Here is a 20,237-nt window from a genome sequence, read left to right on the forward strand (position 1 = left end):
AACAATTAAAAACACTATGGGGACCTGAGAGTCAAGAATCATGCCCTGGTTGTGTCTCTCTTGTTAAGAATGGACTGCAAAAATCAAACTTTTTTTTAAGTTCCATTGTACTATGACAGATTTTTAAAGTAAAGCACAAAAAAGTATGCAACTCTTCACAAAACAGAATAAAAAAGTTGACCTTGAAATGTCAACATTCGTTTCTCATCATTAAAAGAATCAAATGCTTTCTGTTCCAAACCTCTTCCAACTTGGGGACCATCCTTTTCAATTGTTCAGTTTGAATGTTGCCCACAATACAAGTATCTCTAGTGAAAACAGAGTGAAGCAGCAAATTCACAGCTACACCCGATCTGGAGGGCATATAATCCAGATGTTATGAAAATAACTAATGAAAGAAACATCTGCAGAAAAGCAGACTTATAAACACTGTTACAAAAGGACCAAAATCTGAAAGAGAGGAAAAGTTAATTTCTGTTGTGGTTTTGACTCGGTTTATTTGTCACAGTATGGAATTCTTTCCAAGCAGTTTATGTAAACATGTAAAACATGGCACAAGTTCTCAGAAAACGAGTTTGGATTCTTGTTTTCTTTCATGTCCTGTTTTCTTTCTAAGAAGACATTGTTCTTCCTCCACACTCTGTGGTGTTTTAGGTCAGGACAGACTAAACTCACCCATTAATTACCATGAAATAACTGGATCTGTGTGAAGGAGTTTGGATATTTATTGCCTCCACAGAAGAGTGATTAATAATGCGAGGAAGAATACAAAGTTACAGAAGAATGATTATTTCTACTTCCCTGGTCCTGCTGACAGGACTGAGAGTTGTCAGCAGGTAGGAGGTGCTAGACGTGGTGGGTTTGGCCATGCAAGCTTGGTCTCCGCTATCCCTGGAAGTCCCCAAAGCTAGGCATCCCAGAAGGCAGAGTGGAACTGCTCTGCTCTGCTCTGGGCTGAGGTGGTTGAACTTTATGAGGTGGATGGCATCTTCCAGACTGATCTTATTATGGTTTAGCCCCATCTAGGAACAAAGGACCATGATCAGCCTTAAGTATCGAGGGCCTTTGGAACCCCCTAAGGGCAGGGAGGGCTCACTTGCCCCTTATTGTCCAGGGCAAAACAGATAAGACTGCTCAACTTGGGAAAGAAAATGAAAATCTGCCACCAACCAAAAACATAACACACAGAAATACCCAACCAAAAGCAATACAGAGTAGGGTGAATGATGAAGAGCACAACCAGCCCTTTTAATATCCCCTTCCCCTCACCTCTCTTCCTGGGCTCAGAGCTCTGATCTGGGTGTCTTTACCTCCTCCTGCCCTGAGTGATGCAGGGCAGCAGGGAATGAGGGTTTCAGTCAGTCCTTTCTTGATGGCTCCTGCTGCTTGTCCGTCCTCAGGGCAGACAGGGCCTTGCTGGCCCTCCTGGCTCCACCGAGGGGTCTCTCTGTCACAAGTTTGTGAGGAGCTGCTTTTGCTTGGTAACAGTGCAAGCCCAGTAAAGAGTTCTCAGACTTTTCCCTGGCTCTGGGGTTTGGACCCACCTCCAACCTGGCTGGGCCAATCTGGCCATCACTATTTAAGAAGGGAAATTTGAAGTGTGTGGGAGGAGGTGGAAGGACAAGATAGAGGTGACCACATGGATCCTGCAGTCAGAAAAGAAGGCCAGGAGGAGTGATATCAGACTGGAGACACCCTTGCAGCCTGCAGTGAGAGATAAGAGACTGGAGGGATGAGATAGACTCTGGGTCAAAGAGGGGGAGCAGTTTGGACCCCAAACTGGAGAAGATGAACTGGGGTTGTAGCACCCTGTGCAGGGAGTGTATGGGGGACCCTGAGCTGGAGCAAGGGAGGACTGGCAAGGAACACTTCTCAGGAGTGCAATAAGCAGCAAGAGATATCAGGAAAGGACCGACTGCACCCCCCTCCTGTTCTTAACTGGTGGTGGCAGAGATGCCAGATTGGCCCACCCATGCTGGAGGTGGGTCTGAACTGAGAGGTGGGGGTCGCTTCAGGAACTGTTTACTGGGACAGCGCTGCCACCAACCCCCTTCCCCTTGTTACCAAGCACAAGCAGCTCCACACAAACCTATCACAGATCTTTCTGGGCTGCTGAGCTGTTTCTGACTGACTAGAGTGAGATGCCAAGCAATATTTGTGTCGAGATGCTGGGCAAATAACATTTTGTTTTGCTGCCTCTCTCAGTTGCACTTATTTTTTTAACGCCTGTCAAATTGCTTCATCTAACATAGATGATATTCCTAGCTACATTGCAACATACCAAGTCTTAACTGTGGGCATTTGACATCAGTCCAATTGAGTGATGCCAGCTCAGGAGGCTGGCACACACCCAGCCCAAATTTTCAGGAATCAACCTTAGTGTGTAAATTAAATGAAAATGGAGATTTATATATTAAAATAGAGATTATTTAGATGGCTCCAGAAAATTTTATTCCATCTTTCAGGAGCCCCCATATTCTATGTGTTTTCTCTCAAAATCAGGGTGATGACATACTTGTAACTATGGGTCTATCAGCCTAGGACAGGAATCAGAAAGTGCCTGGTTACTGGTCACATGCGAGGGCCTTGCTAAAGGGAGCAGCTTTTACATTAAATACCAGGTGCTGTGATGCCAGTTTGTATCAGCAGCCACACAGAGAAACTTTGTCGGGACATGTCCATGTCTACAGTGAAAGTAGTGGAAGAGCTTTAATTACAATAACGTTAACAGGAGGTCTGGCAGGTACAGCAGGCAAGGGCCAACTGTGCCTGTTCTTGCCAGCCTGGGGTAAGCTGGGTAGCTTAACATTCACTGTAACAAACCCTGCAATGAGGACAGACACCGCTTCGGGTGTGCGTCGCTGATCAGCGCCAGGAGCTGAGCCGGCGGCAGGGGCCCCCGTGCAGCGCCGGGTGCCGGCAGCCCAGGAAAGCGGCCTGCTGCAGGAAAGAACCACACACGCGGGCCGTGCCGGTACCGCTCCTCGCACCGCCCCGGGCCGGGCCTGCCCAGCGCTGCCGCGGCCCGTTCCCCTGCCGGCCCGGGACTGCAGCTCCCACCAGGCGGCGCGACACCCCGCCGCAGGAAAACTACAGCTCCCAGCGTGCCTCTCGCGGGCAAGACTACAGCTCCCGGCATGCACCGCGGCGCGGCCCCGCGCCTCTCTCCCGCCAGCACCACATCTCCCAGCGCGCTGCGGCCCCGCAAGGCATGCCGGGGCGGGGGGCGGGGCTCCGGTGGCGGTCGCGGCCCGCCGCCTTCCACGTGGTGCGCCGCCCGCCGCGCCCGCCGCCGGGGAGGTGGCCGCCGTTTGCGACGTTTCTTTGCGGCAGTGCGGCCAGGCGCGGCCGCCGTATTCCGCCGGGGAGACCGGCTGTTGTGCCGCTAGCTGGCGGGGTGGGGAGCGGAGCGAGGGAGCTGCCGGAGCACGGGGCTCGGGAGGGACGGGAGAGAGCAGCCCCGCCGCCGGCCGCGCGCCCCTGGATGGTCCGCGGGGCGGCTCGGGGGCCTCCTGCTGCTGCTGCTGCTGCTGCCGCCGCCCGGTCGCGGCGGGGCGGGGCGCGGCGGGGCGCGCGGGCGGCTCTGCTCGGGGCGGCGCGGCGCGGAGCGCGCCCAAGATGGACTATGACTTCAAGGTGAAGCTGACCGGGGAGCGCGAGCGGGTAGAGGACCTCTTCGAGTACGAGGGCTGCAAAGTGGGCAGGGGCACCTACGGGCACGTCTACAAAGCCAAGCGGAAGGACGGGTGAGTGAGGAATGGGTCCCCCCGGACCCCGCCGCAGGCTGGCCGCGCCTCCCCCTCTCCGCGCCTTCCTCCCGCCGGTCCCTCCCGGCCCGCGGCTCCCGCCGCCTGCTCCGGCCGCGCTGCCCGGCGTCCCCCCCCTCCTGTCCCCGGGCCTCTCTGCGAGCTCCCCCCTCGCCCGCCCGACCCCGGTTCGTGCCGCCCTCTCTCCAGCATTGCCTTCCCTTCTCTTCCGATGCCGCGGCTTCTGCTGCCGCCCAGTGAAACCCCGCGATTTGCCGCCTGGACAAGTGCTTGGGTCGCCGGAGGTCGCGAATTCTCATTCCCTCGGCGTCGTGCACGAGTCTTGTTTTGGTACGGGAAGATTTTTAGAGACAAAAATACCTAGTTGAGGAAAATAACGTGTTTTCATTTTTGAATACGTGAGCAGCCGCTGCCAGTGTTCAGCTGACCGTCAGATTCGTAGAACAGAGTTTGATTATTTTTTTCCCCCCCCAGGATTTTTCTTCGGTCTGATTTATTACTTGTAGTCACCATTTTGGGTATTCTTGCTGGCTGCTTCAGGAACCAAAATCTGTTCGTCCCTTCCGGGCTTTAGAATGCTCTAAAAGAGCTTCATGTGTGACCACGTCTCCGTACAGACTAGAGTAAATAAATTTCTTTGAATAAACATTTTAAAGAAAGAGCTAGCAAACTGTCTTTTAGGTTCCCTTCGTCCATGACATGGCATCACTTGCGGAACCTCAGAACAATAGGAACCACAGAATCGCAGAATGGTAGGGATTGTGGAAGGCACGTAGGGAGCAGAAGTAGAGGCACGGGTCGTTCCTGTAACAGGTCCTAAATTTTAAGTTACGTTCGTTCTTTCCTTGCAGTCTCCTCGCAGTGGTGCTCTGCATGTTAACGTTCAGATATTCTGTGGTTTAAAAGTCTTACGTTTGAGAAATAAAAAAACTTTTAAAGCAGGCTGTGGTCAGTTATGGCTGAAACAGTTGTGTTTACGTAAGCTTTAATTCTAGAAGTGCTTTAGCCATTACTGACAAATATTGTAATGGAACTGGTCACACCTTGTCTGTGCTGTAAACATGCTGATATTAATTGCGGCACAGTTACTTCACCGTGAATTTTGTTTGCTGGTATGAGTCAGCTACTGCTGTTCTCCTCTTATTTTACTCTTGGATCTTTTGGAGTGTTCTGAAGAGAAATTCTTATCCTGTCTGAATTCTGGGAGCGGAAGGGAAATAATAATGTGATAAGCTATTGCTTCAAGACTCTGTACGTGTAGGTCCTAACTTTACTAGTACAGCCATCCCTGGTTCCAGCTCTCATCGAGACACCTGCAATATGAAAAACAGATCGAGGCGCTGAAGGATGTGACTACATTTCTAATGTTCGCTCATGTCAGGCTCTGTGCAGCTGCTCAGGATGTTGGACTGCAGCACGGTGTAGGGAATTCAGCATGTGACACTGATGAAGCATATATTCAAATACATTGTGGTTGAAATGATTGGTTTACTTGATGGTGTTTGGGAGAGCATGTTTAGAGCTACTGGTGGTAGTGTTGTTTAGAGAAAAAAATGAAATAATGTCCTTCATATAGATACCTTTAAAGTAGAATTTTCTCACGGTTCTTGAGCATGTACATTTTAAATCTGCTCTCTTCTTGGTGAGAGAGGAAATCAAGATACAGCATTTGTTACAGTTTGCAACAAAAAAAAAGAGGAAAGGTTGAGCAGTGTATATCCTCTCTTTTTCTTTGCCTTATCATTCATTTAATGCCTCGTTTCCCTTTCTCTAGTACTTTCCATTTCCCCTCCAGATTTCTGAAAACTTTGTCTTTTAAATATCATAGAATCAAATAACGCTATGTAACTACCCTTGGACATCACTGAAATATGTAAAATAGAAACACTCAGAGATGCTTTTGTAACTGGTAGTGTACTTGCACACATGTGATCTTAAACTATATGCACGGAATTAGAATTGAAGTTACAGGATTCCATGTACATCACTTTATCCAAAGGAATCAATTCAATTGCAAAAGCATATGTGTAATAACTTTTCGTTTTCCTGAAGCTGTAGTAATGTATGGATGGATGTTACATTTTGCAGTGGAGAGTGTATGAAACAGAGTTCAATGGGTGTGTACTGATATATGCAAATATTAAAAAAATCTTTGTTGTTTCAATATTTCCCAAATACAAAAATTCGGTACATACCGATGGGTGAGTGACCTGCTCTTTGAATTGTTTGTAGTATTTTTATAGCTCGGGCTTTCTTTACATCTAAGTTGCTTGCTTTTAGTTAATTTTCATATGTTTTTTCCCCTCCAACTTATAAGTTTAAACAAAGCTGTTACATGAATCCAGTTCTTATTTAAAATAACATAAATCTTTTATGCCTGTTAATATATATCACAATTTTTAGAGTGTTTTGGATAACGGACTGCAGGACCGCAAATATTTTGTTAAAGGTATCGGGACAGCTTTTTCTTAAATGACATCTTCCACATTCCTTTATCTAATGAATAGAAGGACAGAAAATAACTGAACTTCAGTCTGTTCAAAAGCTGTCAGTAATAAAAATCCAGTTCAAGAGCCATAGCAGCTAGTGTCTTCAGTACGACTGCAGTCTTTTTTTTTTTTTTTATGGCTCCTACATCTGCCTCTGAGGTGCAGTATGGCGGTTCAAAACTAGATAGCACCCGCATGTCCTAATTGTAAGAAGTTAATTGTATGCCATTAAAACTACATGGGGATGTTTTGGAGGACAGCCTTATAGCAATCTTGATAATCCTTCTAGTGAATGAAAGAGATGTTCTGTAGTATGTGCTCCAGTGATCTGCTGAGAGTGTGACCTGGATTTCATGCCCCACTCCAACGACAAAGCCAGTCTGGCTCTGCAGTGCCCTTTATCACAAGGTGGCGTTTGGAGTCTCACCAGAGATCACCAGAGGTTCCCCAGAGGTTCTCTCACATGTTTGCTGCCAGAGGAGACCTGTCTGAACATCAAATCAGCTGAATAACAATGTCAAGCATGGCAGCTGAGCTCTACCTGGTGCATTGCCTGCAGCAAAACTGCATTCTGTTCTCAAGTTTTTATTTTAATCCCTCCTATTTTTAAGTCTGTACTGCCTGCAGTGGGCTTTAAAACCTGCTTAGAACAAACTCTATGTGATATGATGGGGTTTATTTTTATAGCAGAAAAGTGTACAGGAAGGCAGTTGACATTAGGCGGACACTGGGAAGGAAATGCAGGAATGGTTTATTGAATGTCAGTCTTTGGATAAAGAAACTGTTGCTCGTCTGTAGTGGTGGTAGGATAGTTTACTGTGTTTTTTTCCACAGAAAATGTCAGTTATTTCCTGCAAAAAAGCTGCTTTGCGTGCCATCTGGATGCTCCCTTAGGAATGCTACACAACTCATATATTAAACCTACCTATTTGATTTCTGCTGGACTTGGAAAATACGCCAGTAGTTTTGAATTTGTTTGATTATATAGATTTGATTCTTATTTATTTATTTTAATGACTGAATCAGGTTCCCTCTGAGCTCTCTAGGAACTGAGTGCCCAAAGGGGCAGGCTGAAGTGGGAGAATGGCAGGGCTGTGGGTGCCAGCCTGGCTGCCCGGCTGGAGCAGCACACATGGTGTGCTCCTGAAGCTGGCAGCAGGGGCTGGTTGTGTACTCTCACCAAAGCAATACCCAGTGCTAATGGGATTGGTCTCACAGTTTTTGGTTTTTTTTTCTTTGCTTTCCTCTCTTCTGTTTTTATGGTGCAGCTACAGTTGGAAATCAGAGAAGCCTATTCTGTGGAGCAGGGCTGTCTGTTTCAGTGGCGTTTTGGAGTGTTTCCAAATATTAATTTTTCCTGTTTATCGGATGTGGTTTGGATGAGAAAAAGAAACTATTGAATGTCACTGTTAGTCAGCATCTAACTTTTTAATTACAATAGTGAAAAAAAGAGATATTAATTGAAGATCTTGAACTATAGTGACATCCCTCAGTGCTTTACTGGAAACCTTTCCTTATTCTCTCCGAAAGAGACTTATGTGATGAGACTGTGTTTTGTCAGAAACTTACGTGACTCAAGCTAGTGCTCTCCTAGTCTCTCATAGACTGTGAGGGGTTACATAAGTCTCGAACGCAAGTGCATTTGGCACCTTTTATTTAATTTCAGCTATTATAGTTCTGTGTTAGAAGCAGTACTTTACGTAGAGGTGCAGATTTTTTCATTTGGAAATTTCACTTTGTAATTGAAACAATGAAAATAGATTAATGTGCTGGACTTTTCCTTGCATACTTCAAGCCATCAAACCTATCACCAGTTTTTTTTCCTTGAGAGTCTATTTGAATTGTATAAGAAACTGAATTGTGGAAAGCTAAAGGATGTCTAGTAAACTCCTCATTTGCATATACTAAGATATGTCATCATTTCTACTTATTAGTTAAAATTATGCAAAAATGATAATGATTCTCTCAAAAACTTTTTGTATCAAGACAAAATTAAGAGATTTGGGGTATTTTTCTTGGAATAAAAAGAGAAGGCAGAACATCTACAAATTAGATAAAAGAATCAATGTTTTGAGTAATGTGTAAGATGCAAGTGCTCTTCTTATATCCCAGTATTGGATGAGAGGGGCATGGAATATTTTTATACAATAAGGAAATAGTTGAGTGCAACATAGATGAACTGCATAATCTGTTGTCAAAGGAGAAAAATTGAGAGCTTAATGTCTGTTCTGTTATGTTATCAAAACCAGTCACTTCTGACTTAACTGTTTTAACAAGGTTAATGCATTTCTGCTCTACAAGTTAGGCAGTTCTTCGGGCCAAGCTCTGCAGTGTATTCAGAAGAGCCCACTGTGGTTTACTTGAGGAATTTTGGTTGGAGTGGTTCTTTTTTGTTCTTGAAACACTTGGCCCTTCATAAGGTTTATACCAGATTAGTTCCAGTTTCTGTGTTCATGGGTATGTGTTGATTGAGCTATGTCAAATCATAGACTGCTTATTTTGTCTATATTTATATGAAACTGATTTTTAGTTAGAGGTATGTTCAGTTTGGGAGTGCCACAAATAGAGGTAATGAATCCAGTGAGGAAATTTTACTTGGCAAGCACTGAAACAACAGGTCTGGAGTGAGTTCTGTCTCCAGCCTTTGCAGGAGTTGTACATTGAAGTTCATGCTATTAATTTTCACTGTAAACTTCCAAAGAACTCATCTTCTCTCAATTTAATATACACGAGGTTCGATGGTTTTTTGTGTTGGTTTTTTTTTTCTTTCTGAATGTTTGTGATTGTTGTTTTTTAACTGTCTTGAACCAAAGCACTTGGTGGAGGTTGCAGGCAGGCAGGGAGAGCTGTGGAGTCGTGTCAACAATAGTGTGGAATTTCTAAATGCCACAGACTTTATTTATGTATGTAATGTGGTATTATCTTCTCAAAATATATGCCCTGAGTTTCTTTTGGATCCATTACCATAGTAGTTAAATTTCCTAATTAAACTCTATCTACATAATGAGGTATGCATGCTGTATTGCATCAAATCTTGTGCTCTTTAATTTTCCTGGTAAACCACTCATGTAACTGTCTTTCCATCTGCTTCCTTCCCTCCTCACCCAGTTAGATGGCTCCAAGCTTTATAGGTTTTTAAGGTCATGCAGTTGAAGGAGTCTTTCTGTGGCCCTTGGATTTATTTGGTGTGATCTTCTGTTATCTTGTCACAGATATGACACTATTTATGACGTGATTTATTTTCGTAGCCTGCAGCAAAGGTGAGTTAGTGTTTCATTCCTACCTGAGCTTATGACAAGTAGAGAGAGAGGGGTGTGAGAACAGTGTTGCAAAATACCAAAGATCTGTATCTGCTTTTATTCTGGATTTATAAGTTTGAATAATATGTGTAAATAATAGGAGCATGTACTGCTGTGTTTGATCTCTCACGGGGGAACAGTGGATAGTTTTTAAGGGTCATGATTATAGAGAAGGTGGTCAGAGAATGCTGCTTTAGGCCAAATGATGGTGAGATGGTATATTTTGGGTATTCTTTGGTTCTGAAGTCTTTGCAAAGTTGATGGGATTTTTTTTTCTTCTCAATTAAAAAAACCACAAAACAACTGAGATGTCCTTTATTACCATTTGAATCTGAAGAGCTGTGATTTTCAGACTGCTGTAGCAGAAGCTGAAAAATCTCATGCTTCATAAGGATAGACTCTTAATTATGCTGAAATTTGGAAACTGCAGTGGGAACATAAAGACGTACAGTGGCTTAGATTTGCGTATGGCAAGGTTGCACTCTAGCAGTATGCAATAACAGCTGATGTGGTGATGTGCCCTTCACAAGAGCTCCATGTTACAGCCCAGATTTGTCCATTTTGATGTTAAAAGGTGATTATAGTGCTACTGTGAGGATCAAATAGCTAGAAAAATCTGTCTCTATTGAACTTGCTGACTTACAAGCCATTCATTGCTGTGCTTGAAATAGCAGTAAAGTAGAACCTCGGTATAGGAAGTTAATATCAAGATGCTTCCATCTTCCACCATAATATTTTTCCACGAACAAGTAGTGAGACATAAGAAACAAGACATCAATTGCAAATGTCTGGGTAGCAGCATCTTCTAAACAAAATACTTTTAACATATTTTTTTTCCCCCCTCAACTGCTTTCTTTCTACAGTGGACCCTTATCACTGGAGTTGTGATTTTGTGGGATAGAGACTGGGCTGCTATATATAGTTCCATGAACCGAGCATGTGAGGCAGTGCTGGCACAGGCCATGTTTTCCCCCCTCTGCTGTGGTTAATACTGTTAGGTGCAGCTTCACTTTTCCAGAAGAGTGTATTATCCTTTCATCTTGTATTTCAATTTAAACATAAAATTAGTCTAGTGAGAACTGGAAGGCAGGATCACAGGAGTATTGGTCCTAACAGTTGGCAACCAGTATATTTTTGCTTAGCAGAAATGCTGGGCTCTGTCCCCAAAAGGAGACAACTCATGTGTTTCACAGGATCAACTTTGTTTTGTGCTGACAAAATAAATGCTATCTTCAGACCTTACTTTTGCCTGACTGGCTGTTTTTTGGTGGGGGTTTTTTTGTCTTAGAGTAAAATGTTTGCCATGTCTATATTTCTGTCATACATCCTGTCTTTCAGGTTTGTCTCTGGTTCTTAATTCCAGAGGATAATCCTTTCCTTGGAAAGTATGATGTTAATCTGTAATATATTCCTACAGGAATCTGTAATATGAGTGACAGGTGGACTTGTCTGTTTTCACTGCTGCCTTGGAAGCAGCAGAAGTGTGGTAATCATTTGTTGCTGTGGTACTCATATAGAGTATGCCGATTGGGGGTGGATGGAGGGAGAGTCATAAATAACTGAATTGTCTGGTAGTGTCTTCTGTTTGGAGAACAAAAAAAATGGTTAAATTTTTTGAAACAGAAGCATTTTTGTTTACAGATAATTTAAATTTCCCAAATAGTTGGTTTTCCTCTAGACTCCTGTGTATGTAAGAAAGCTCCCTGTTTCCAGAGTCAAGCTTAAGACCATCCTAGTATTTGCTGATATGTAACTGAATACGAAAATAATAAAACGTAAGTGGCTGGTAAAGATGAATAACTGTGCAGCATCAAGACTGAAAGCAAATGGTAGAGGAGAATTGGTACTTGGCATTGTTTTGATTTGCATGTCCCCTCTTGTTTGTGCTAAAAATGAGCTCTTATGCATCCGCTCTTCAGTAAGCAAGAGCTTTTTTGATAATCTGCTCTAATATGCTAGGAACAATTGGGTTGCGTATTTTCAGTCACCTTGGGGAATGGTTCCTGTGGGGGGAGGGGGTTGTATTTTGTTTATGTCCATAAACTTAAACTCAGAATAATTCAGAGGGAACTTTGGAAGAGACTCCCCCATTTCCTTGCCCAACCACATGAAGTTTATGTACGGTCATCAGCGATGCCCAAAAGAGTGGACTGGGAGGGTGATAGAAATAAGTGGTGGAGGTGAAAGGCAGAAGTGAGATCTTCATACATACCAAGATGTCTAGTGGCATGCTAGAAACTGTGTAATGTGCAGTCTGTTTCTGGGAAGGCAGTGCAGAATATGTGCAGTGAAGTGGTAGATGTTAGGGACTGTGTGTTGTTGAGGAAGAAAAGATGAATCTGGAGCTAAACTGTTCCTTAGGGGAAAGTGAGAGATGAGGTGGTGGAGGTGGCTGGAAGGCTGCAGAGTTCAAGAGCTCAGAGCTTGGGCATAATATGGTTAGGGGAAAGTATCTGTTTGTACATATAGACTAGGTAAGGGTTATGCCAGTGGATTCTTTGTGTTAGCAAATGATCTGGAGACAGGAAGAAAAACAACAGAATTGGAAGCTTTCCTGGGGCTCAAATCGGTCATCAGTGTAGAGTAGTTTTAGGTATTTCTTTCAGGGAATGAGTAAAGAGGGAGAGGTGAGTCAGGCAGCTGGAGGTCTCCTGGGCCAGGAGCACAGATCTTGCAGCTCTTGTTTCCAGCACTGAGTTTTAAGAATCCTGATAAAATGTATGGAAAAACCCTAGACCAGACCTAGAAAGAGCCCCTTATTTTTGAGAGCAGGAATAAAACAGTAGCATTAAAAGATGAATGTCATCTTTTAATTTTGTGCATTTGAAGGTAAGTACTTAAGAGGTCCAAAGTTCAGGTAGATTAGCAAGAAAGTGGTAAGTACACACAGTGTAGTTGCAGTTCTTCAGTGAACAGGTTGAAAGCAGATTTTGAGAAAGCATTTCCTCATATAAAGATCTTGAGGTGGCTTTTATGTGTGGTATTGGTTCTGCTTGCTTTTTAGAAAGAGGGGTGTTGGTATCTCCCTTGCTTTTAGAGGTGAGTGTAATGAGGCTCTTAACTTTCATGCTTCTACAGGACCTTTGATCGCCTTTGCAGGTTCTAAAAGAAAAAAAATAACCTGTAGAATATCTGGATGTTTCCCTTAATGTATTTGTTCATTGTAAATAATATTGTTTGTAACCTCTGCATATAACTGTTCTGTGGATAACACAGACTAAATATTTCTGCAAAAACATGGGACCTCTTAATGGTAAAGAAAAAAAAAATTAGCTACACATACTAATAACCTCTTCATTTCTGAAACTGTTCAAACCTGAAAATTTCTGTGACTGTACAGCGTTCTCATATATAGAGAGATCTGAGGTACTACCTGCTTTTGAGATGCTGGAAAATTGAAGATGGACTTGTAGCCTTGCTGTCGTAAAGAAAGCCACACGGGCCGCACTTGTGGTTTTAACTCATTTGTAGTTTGCACAGTAGTTGTGTGAGTAATAGCATTTATGAAACCCAGTTTAATTTGTTTTGCCTCCTCCCCAAGGCTCTTTGCTTTATTGTGTAATTATCCACTGTCTAAATGCAAATACAGATTGGAAGTATACTTGCAGCTACAGCTGTCTCCTAGGATGAGATAAATAATGTGCTGTGCAAAAGTAATAATCTGCATGTCTTCTGCCAGTCTGATGCCATGAAAAAATCTTTGATTTGATAAGCTCGAATGATTAGAGGTAAAATTGTGGTGATTTTGGGGCTTGTGCAGGGAGAAGGGGCACTGCCAATCCTTGAAAGAGCATTGGAAATATGACAAAAGGTCCTATGCTTAAGTTTATCAAATCTCATTAAAAATTCTCTTTTTGACACTGCATAAGGCTATGCAGATTATGTTTAATCAATATATAATTGTCTCTCTTTTTTATGCTTGTTTAAACTATTAACAAAGTGAACGTGGGGGTTTTTTGGTAGTATTAAGTACTCAGAATTGTGGACTCTGACTTTATGTGGATGATGATCATCAGTTCACCTTTGTGAATTTAAGTCTTGGAAATACTCTTCAAGGTTCAATACAGGCAATATTTATCTCAATTTGAGTGGGTAATGAAGCTGAGACAGGAGCACCAAGATCCTACACTTTGTGGTAATAAAAGGCTTTCTTTCTTTCTGATATCCTTCTGCTGTAAAAAGCCTTGAATTTAGAGTGGAGAATCCCACCGTGTGTGAATGGATGGGAATTAAGTTTCAGTTTTGGACTTCATCCCACCAGTGGCCATACTCGTTCCCCCCTGCTGCCCCCATCTTTTCTCTGTGAGCTGGCAAGTAATGCTGTGCATTACTGCTACGTGCAGGCAGATAACCATTCAGGAGGGTTTTGTGTTCTGGCTGGCTAGCCTGCTGTTCTCTCTTGTCTCCTCTGAGGTTCAACAAATGGTTTCTGAGACCTTGTCAAGCCTCCATAATAGCACATTTGGGATTACAGCATAGCTTTATTGTAGCTACAATTGTTTTGTTAGGTACAAGGCCACTTGTGAACTAGTTGCTAACTTTTGTGCATTGTAGGCTGTTTGAAAAAAATATAATTTTATACAGAAGCAAATCAAGTCCTTAGTAGTTCATATAGGAAAGGTACTGCATGGCTAATTTAATACTCTACTCTTTTTACGAGAATTCTACTGATGTTTCCCTATTACACATGTTTTGATTGTTCTAGTGAAAGACCGACTTAAGCACATGAAGATTAGAATGCCAAAGAGTCCTCGTGAAATCTTTTGCAATACTTGAGTAAAAAGATACTGCTGGTTTGGGAACAGTTTCTATTCAACTGCATCTTAACTACCTTGAGTTTTAAGTGGTAGTACAGCAAAACATATTGTGCAATCAATTTAGAATTTGGATGAAAAAAACTATAAACCAGGATTAAAGCGGCGGATATTTTTTTTGAAGGACAAAATGTTCAAGAGAACATAGTGATTTTTCTCAACTACAGATGATAGCCTAAACATTCAAAATGAAAATGAGTCTTGAAAAAATGCACATGTTTTGTGAAACAGGGAAGAACACAACTAAAGGTCACTGAAGCAATCTGCCTGTTTTTCTGGGAAAGCTCCATGCTGTGTGCTTGTAACACCTTGCATACAAGATGTTGACATTTGAATAAAAGACACTGGAGAGTTGAATTGAAAAGGAAGACTCAATTCAGTACTGTCTGTGAATAATATGTGTGGCTGGGAGCTTGGAATACAAAAGGATCTGAATTACAGCAAGCCCCTGATTTCACCTTGTGTTTCTGGCCAAGATGTGTTTTGTGAGAGAGGCATAGCGTTACCCTCTGAGGGGGAGCCCTAGCTGCAGGTGTACTTTGAATTACAGTTTGCATTCAGACACTGGATAATCCCACAATGAAGCCTTGCAGTCAGGTTTCATCATCTCTTTTGTTCTCATGGAACTACTGTGCGAGGTACAGAGCATAACAAAAACAACTGGAGCAAGCTCTGCCTGGGTGGACTTCAAGACAGCAAGGTGGGTAATTTGTCCTTGAGTGTAATTTCAGTCTTATCTAATTTTTTGTACTTGAACTACTTGGTGTTCAAACTCTCTTTTTCTTTTCTGGGTGAATGTCAATCCTCTTTAACGAGGGCTGAATAAAACAACCCCTCACAAATAAATGTGCTAACAGTGCCATTCACTGTTCTGTTAGCTCAGTTATATAAAAGCTCAACTGGAAGCTTATATGATTCTGCCAGATGAGTGTCAGATACCAAAAGATTTGAAAAAAAGAGTAGCTATTGCAACACTGAAAACTCTCTGGGTAGAATTCCAGGCTCATGTAAGGGGCAAAAGCAGCATTTCTATCTGCCTTTCTAGTTTGCCTCTGTTGTATGAGAAGCTATGTCATGGTTTGACATGAAGCTATTTCTGGTAAGGGAGAAGGGGCTGTAAAGATGGCTCCTGTAAGAAGTTGCCCAAAACTCTCCCCAGCTCTGAGCCAGACCCACTTCTGGGGCTGAGCCAACTAGACGCCTCCACGATCACTTTTTAAGAAGCCGGAAGAGGAGAGTTCTTCCTATTTCTTCTTCTCTCCCTTCTTCTTTTCTGGCTGGTGGTCATGCAAGGAGTTGGAAGAGTGAGAGAAGCAACCATGTGGAATCCAAGGTCAGTGAAGGAAGAGAGGAAGAGGTGTATTGGAGCAGAGACTCCCCTGCCTTCTGTGGAGAGGACTGGTGAAGCAGAGATTTGTTTGCATTTCATTGAAGACCCCGCATCAGGGCCAATGACTCACTTCATTAAAGATCCTGCACCGGGGGCACTGACTGTGATCAGAGGAGGTCATGTCCTGTATAAGGGACCTCATATTCACAGGAGCTGTAACTGAGGAAGAACCCATGCCAAAGAAGTTCATTAAGGCCTCTGTCCTGTAGGAGGGAACCTGTATTGGAACAGGGGAAGAATGCAAGTTGTCCTCTGAGAAGAGATAAGCAGCAGAGACCATCTGTGAGAGACTGACCACGTCCCCCATTTCCTGCCTCCCCTGAGCCGCGGAGGAGAAAGGAGGTAGAGAGATGGGAAGCAGTGAGCTGGGCCCGGGAAGAAAGGAGGGATGGGGGAGGGAGATCTTAAAGTGCTGGTTGTAATTTTCTCAATCATCCTTGTCTGTTCTTGCTTTTTGTTCTGTTCTGTTTCTTGTAGGCAGTCGAATAAGCTTTCCTTACTTTCCAAGTCAAGCAGTCGAGTCTGTTTTGCCTGGAACCGTAATTGACAGCGAGCCCTCTCTGCCCTTTTCTAAGTGCACAACAATCTTGATTATCTTTTTTCCTTGCTTCTTGCTGGGGCCTCTGCCATCCTAATGAGGATGGGGATGGATGTGGAGCACTGAGTGAGAGACTGTCGTAGTGCTTCTTTGCTGGCTGGGCAAAACCATGACAGGCTACAAGCAGAAAATAGAGCAATGGATGGCTTGTTAGCCTAGTTTCATTTTGGTGGATGCCTGTTGGGCAGGGATGCCAAGACAAAACTTCAGGACATTGAGTAGCTACTTATTGAAACAGCGAGTCAGGGCATCCACAGCGGAAGAATCAACTCAGGACTTGGCCTACTCTAGGATGAAATAGCAAATCTGAACTGTTACTACTGAGGGCTATATGTGAGAAACATGATTTGCTCTTTGCTCCTGGAAAGATGGTGGATCTATACAAGGTTAAGAAATCTACTTGAGGTGCCACTTCAGTTAAAAAAGAAGAACAAAATGAAAGTAGTGATGAGAGGATGTGAGTTCTTAAAGCTAACAGAGAGCCAAGAAGGTGAAATATTACAAGTTGCTTGGGAAACATTTTTCAATGGTTCCTTGGGCTCTCAGTAAGTATCACTCATGAAGAGACTAAAAGCCATCAATTAAAAAAATCTGCCATGGTGAAATAGGAGACAAAAGAAAGCCCATGGGGCTATGCTTTTTGAAAAATAAAGTCTTTTATGAATGATGAATATAGTAAGTAAGTGATGGTAAGCTAAGTGTATAGTGTGAAAGCCTCTCTAACAACCTCTCCTCCATATAAGCTCTCAAAAAAACCACATACACACTCCTTCTACCTTGAAAAACTACTGTAGAAGGGCATGAAGCCAATTTTCCTTTTTTCTACTGCTATTCCAGTGCATCAGTAGCACAATGCTATCTGTAGAACCAGGGCACCACTGACCTATAAAAGGAGTGTTTAGAGAAGATGAAATGACAAGAAGAGAAACAATTTGGTTTTGTCTGAGCATTATGAAAGAACGTAGAGAATTGGAGACGAAGGAATGCATCAGGGGACCTGTCTCAAATTGCAGCCTTTGGGCAAGGGACTGTTTCAATGAACTGATGTGAAGAGCAGTCAGTTAATATGTGTTTGCACATCTGAAGGAATTCAGTAATGAAATAAGCAAGTTACTAACCAGAGGGTAAATCCCAATACTTTTAATTGTCCCAGTCATGGATGACTGGAAAGCAGCAGTGGTGAGGTGAGCTTTTAAAAGGACTTTTTGTAAAAATGACAACTACTAACTAATAAGCTGAACCAAGAAGAGAGATAGTGTACATATGAAAGGTGCTGAGGTGAAGACACAGCAGCTTTGTGAAACACACTCAACACCTCTTAAGTCTATTAAAATCCTTTGATGGTGTTAATGTACAGGTTAAGGCAACTTAGTTGACGTAATCCATCTAGACTTCAAAAAAGTCTGTAAAGTCCTGTACCAAAGATTTAAGCTGAAGTTAGAGATGATCCTTCTCTGGATAGAGAAGCTAGTTAGAAATGCAAATTACTCGTGAAGGCTTGGCCCTCAAAAAGTTGTTCTTCAGTAATCTAGTCGTTGATGTGAAGTGATGCATGTGGAAAAATGGGTATTTCTTTATTCACACAATGGTAACCTCTAAATTTATTATTATTTAAGGAAAAGATTTTTGAGTTTATAATGACAATTTTGTAAAGTGCCCCAAAACATAACCAACAGAAGACAACTGGTATAAGGATGAAGAGTACAACCAGCCCTTTAAGACCACCTTCTCCCCACCCCTCTTCCTGGGCTCAGAGGCCTGATCCCAGTGTCTTTATCTCTTCTTCCCCGCTAAACTGCTCAAGGCGGCAGAGAATGGCAGTTTCAGTCAGTCTGTTCTTGATGGCTTCTGCCATTTGTCTCCAAGTGGGTGCTGCGCCGTTCCACGCTACACCGTTCCACGCTACACCGTTCCACGCTACACCGTTCCACGCTGCTCCAGCACTGGTTCCCTCACACACCCAGCAGCCCTGCACAGACCTCTCCAACGGCGTGTGTTCATCGCATGGGCTGCAGCTCCTCTCCACCTCTCATGTGGGGCTGCTCTGCGGCGCGGGCTCTCCAGCATGGCCTGTGCCATGGCTGCCTCCTTACACAATCTCTCGCCCTTTCGGGTGCACTCACATGGAGCTGCTGGTGGCTCTCAGTCCTGCCATTGCCCTCCATAGGTTGCAGGGGTACAGCCTGTGTTCTCGCCATGGGTTGCAGAGGAGTCTCTGGTCTGTCACTTCTCCTTCCTTCGTTCCTTCTCTGACTGTGGGGTCTGCGTGGTTGCCTCCATCTTGTACCACTCTTACATCTCCTCTCAAACACTTCAAATTCCTGTCCCTAAATAGTGATGTGCCAGATTGGCCCAGCTGGGCTGGAGGTGGGTCTGAACCCCAGAGCTCGGGGAAAGTCTGAGAACTCTTTACCAGGTCTTCACAAGCTGCAACCTGCTACCCCAGTTACCAAGCAAAAAGCAGCTCCTCACAAAACCATGGCACTAAAACTCAGAGAGAATCACTGGACTTAATAGCAATGGAGTGGAACACAAAACACAGTGTCATTCTTGCTGTAAATCCTACATTTTCAGTATTGTAGGCCCTTCTAATTCCTTCATCCTAGGCAGAATATAATAGACCTAAGGAGAGCCTACAAGGATACTCAGAAATGTGGAACAATGTCTGTATGAAAACTTGAATCATTCCTGTATAAAAGGACTCTTCTGTCTGTGGGAGCAAGGAACAGTTTGTTGCTAAAATCCTGAGTGTCATTGAGAAGATAGGAAACAGTTGTTTTGTGACTGGATACATTTACAAAATCATAGAATCACAGAATGGTAGGGGTTGGAAGGGACCTTTAGAGATCATCTAGTCCAACCCCTCTGCTCAAGCAGGTTCACCTAGATCAGGTCGCATAGGAACATGTCCAGGCGGGTCTTGAAGACCTCCAAGGAAGGAGACTCCACAACCCCTCTGGGCAGCCTGTGCCAGGGCTCCCTCACCTGAACAGTGAAATAGTTTTTTCTTATGTTGAAATGGAACTTTTTGTGTTCCAACTTCATCCCATTGCCCGTTGTCCTGTTACTAGATACTATAGAAAAAAAAGGATGTCCCAGCCTCCTGACACCCATCCTTTAGATATTTATAAATGTGAATAAGATCTCCCCCCAGTCTCCTCCAGACTAAACAGCCCCAGTTCCCACAGCCTTTCCTCATACGAAAGATGCTCCAGTCCCCTGATCATCTTGGTGGCCCTGCACTGGACTCTCTCCAGCACTTTAATAACAAAATAGCATCTGTGAACCTGTAGATTCTACAGTGGTATGTTTGTGACTGTTAGGCAAATTTATGACTGTAAAAGCTTCTCATCATTAAAAGTTTTTTTTTAAGCAGCAAATATGTTGTTTTTTTCCATGTAAAACAAATAATTTCACAGATTGGACCACTGAAGAAAAATGTACCGAACACTGAAAGAACACATTGAAATTCTGATTTTCTGAAGTTTAGGTCACTGCTTTAGCCCTGTTTGTTGCTTTTCAGAACAGATACTTTGAAATGTTTTACTATCTTCATGCAGCTTGTACTTTATGATGTGGTGCAAATATGAGGTGACTTAACAGTCTGAGAGAAGGAGGAAAGTTCAAATGCAATATAGCAATCTTTACAGAGAATTTACATAGGTGCCTCTTGCATTGCTTTATATGAAAGTACTGGTAGGATGTCATGTTCTTTTATAAAGCATTTTGGAGCTTTGAGTCTGGAGTGGAGTACTGCCTATCATCTAGTCTTTAAATTGTGTAGTATTGAAACTTGTTTTTTTAGGCTGTTATAGTTTTGTGGGAGAAGGGAGGGGAAGACAGTTAATTAAATCAGAAGGATTCTTGCTTCTGTGCAATT

General features: G+C 43.3%; 1 protein-coding gene across 4 annotated transcripts in view; it reads left to right on the top strand.

Moving 5' to 3' along the window:
- Positions 1-3,574: 3,574 nt before the first annotated feature.
- Positions 3,575-20,237, top strand: part of CDK8 (cyclin dependent kinase 8) — an 89,388-nt gene continuing 72,725 nt past the window's right edge. For 3 of the 4 annotated variants that reach the window (XR_009818455.1, XM_061993048.1, XM_061993058.1), the window contains exon 1: positions 3,575-3,746. Coding sequence is in view for 3 of the 4 variants with exons in the window: in XM_061993048.1 (XP_061849032.1) it covers positions 3,619-3,746 (128 nt within the window). In the remaining variant the exon portion in view is untranslated. Of the gene's footprint in view, positions 4,098-20,237 lie in introns of all 4 variants that reach the window. The other variant, XM_061993065.1, reaches the window with a different exon arrangement.

Source organism: Colius striatus, chromosome 1 (assembly GCF_028858725.1).
Source record: "Colius striatus isolate bColStr4 chromosome 1, bColStr4.1.hap1, whole genome shotgun sequence".
NCBI classification, from domain to species: domain Eukaryota; kingdom Metazoa; phylum Chordata; class Aves; order Coliiformes; family Coliidae; genus Colius; species Colius striatus.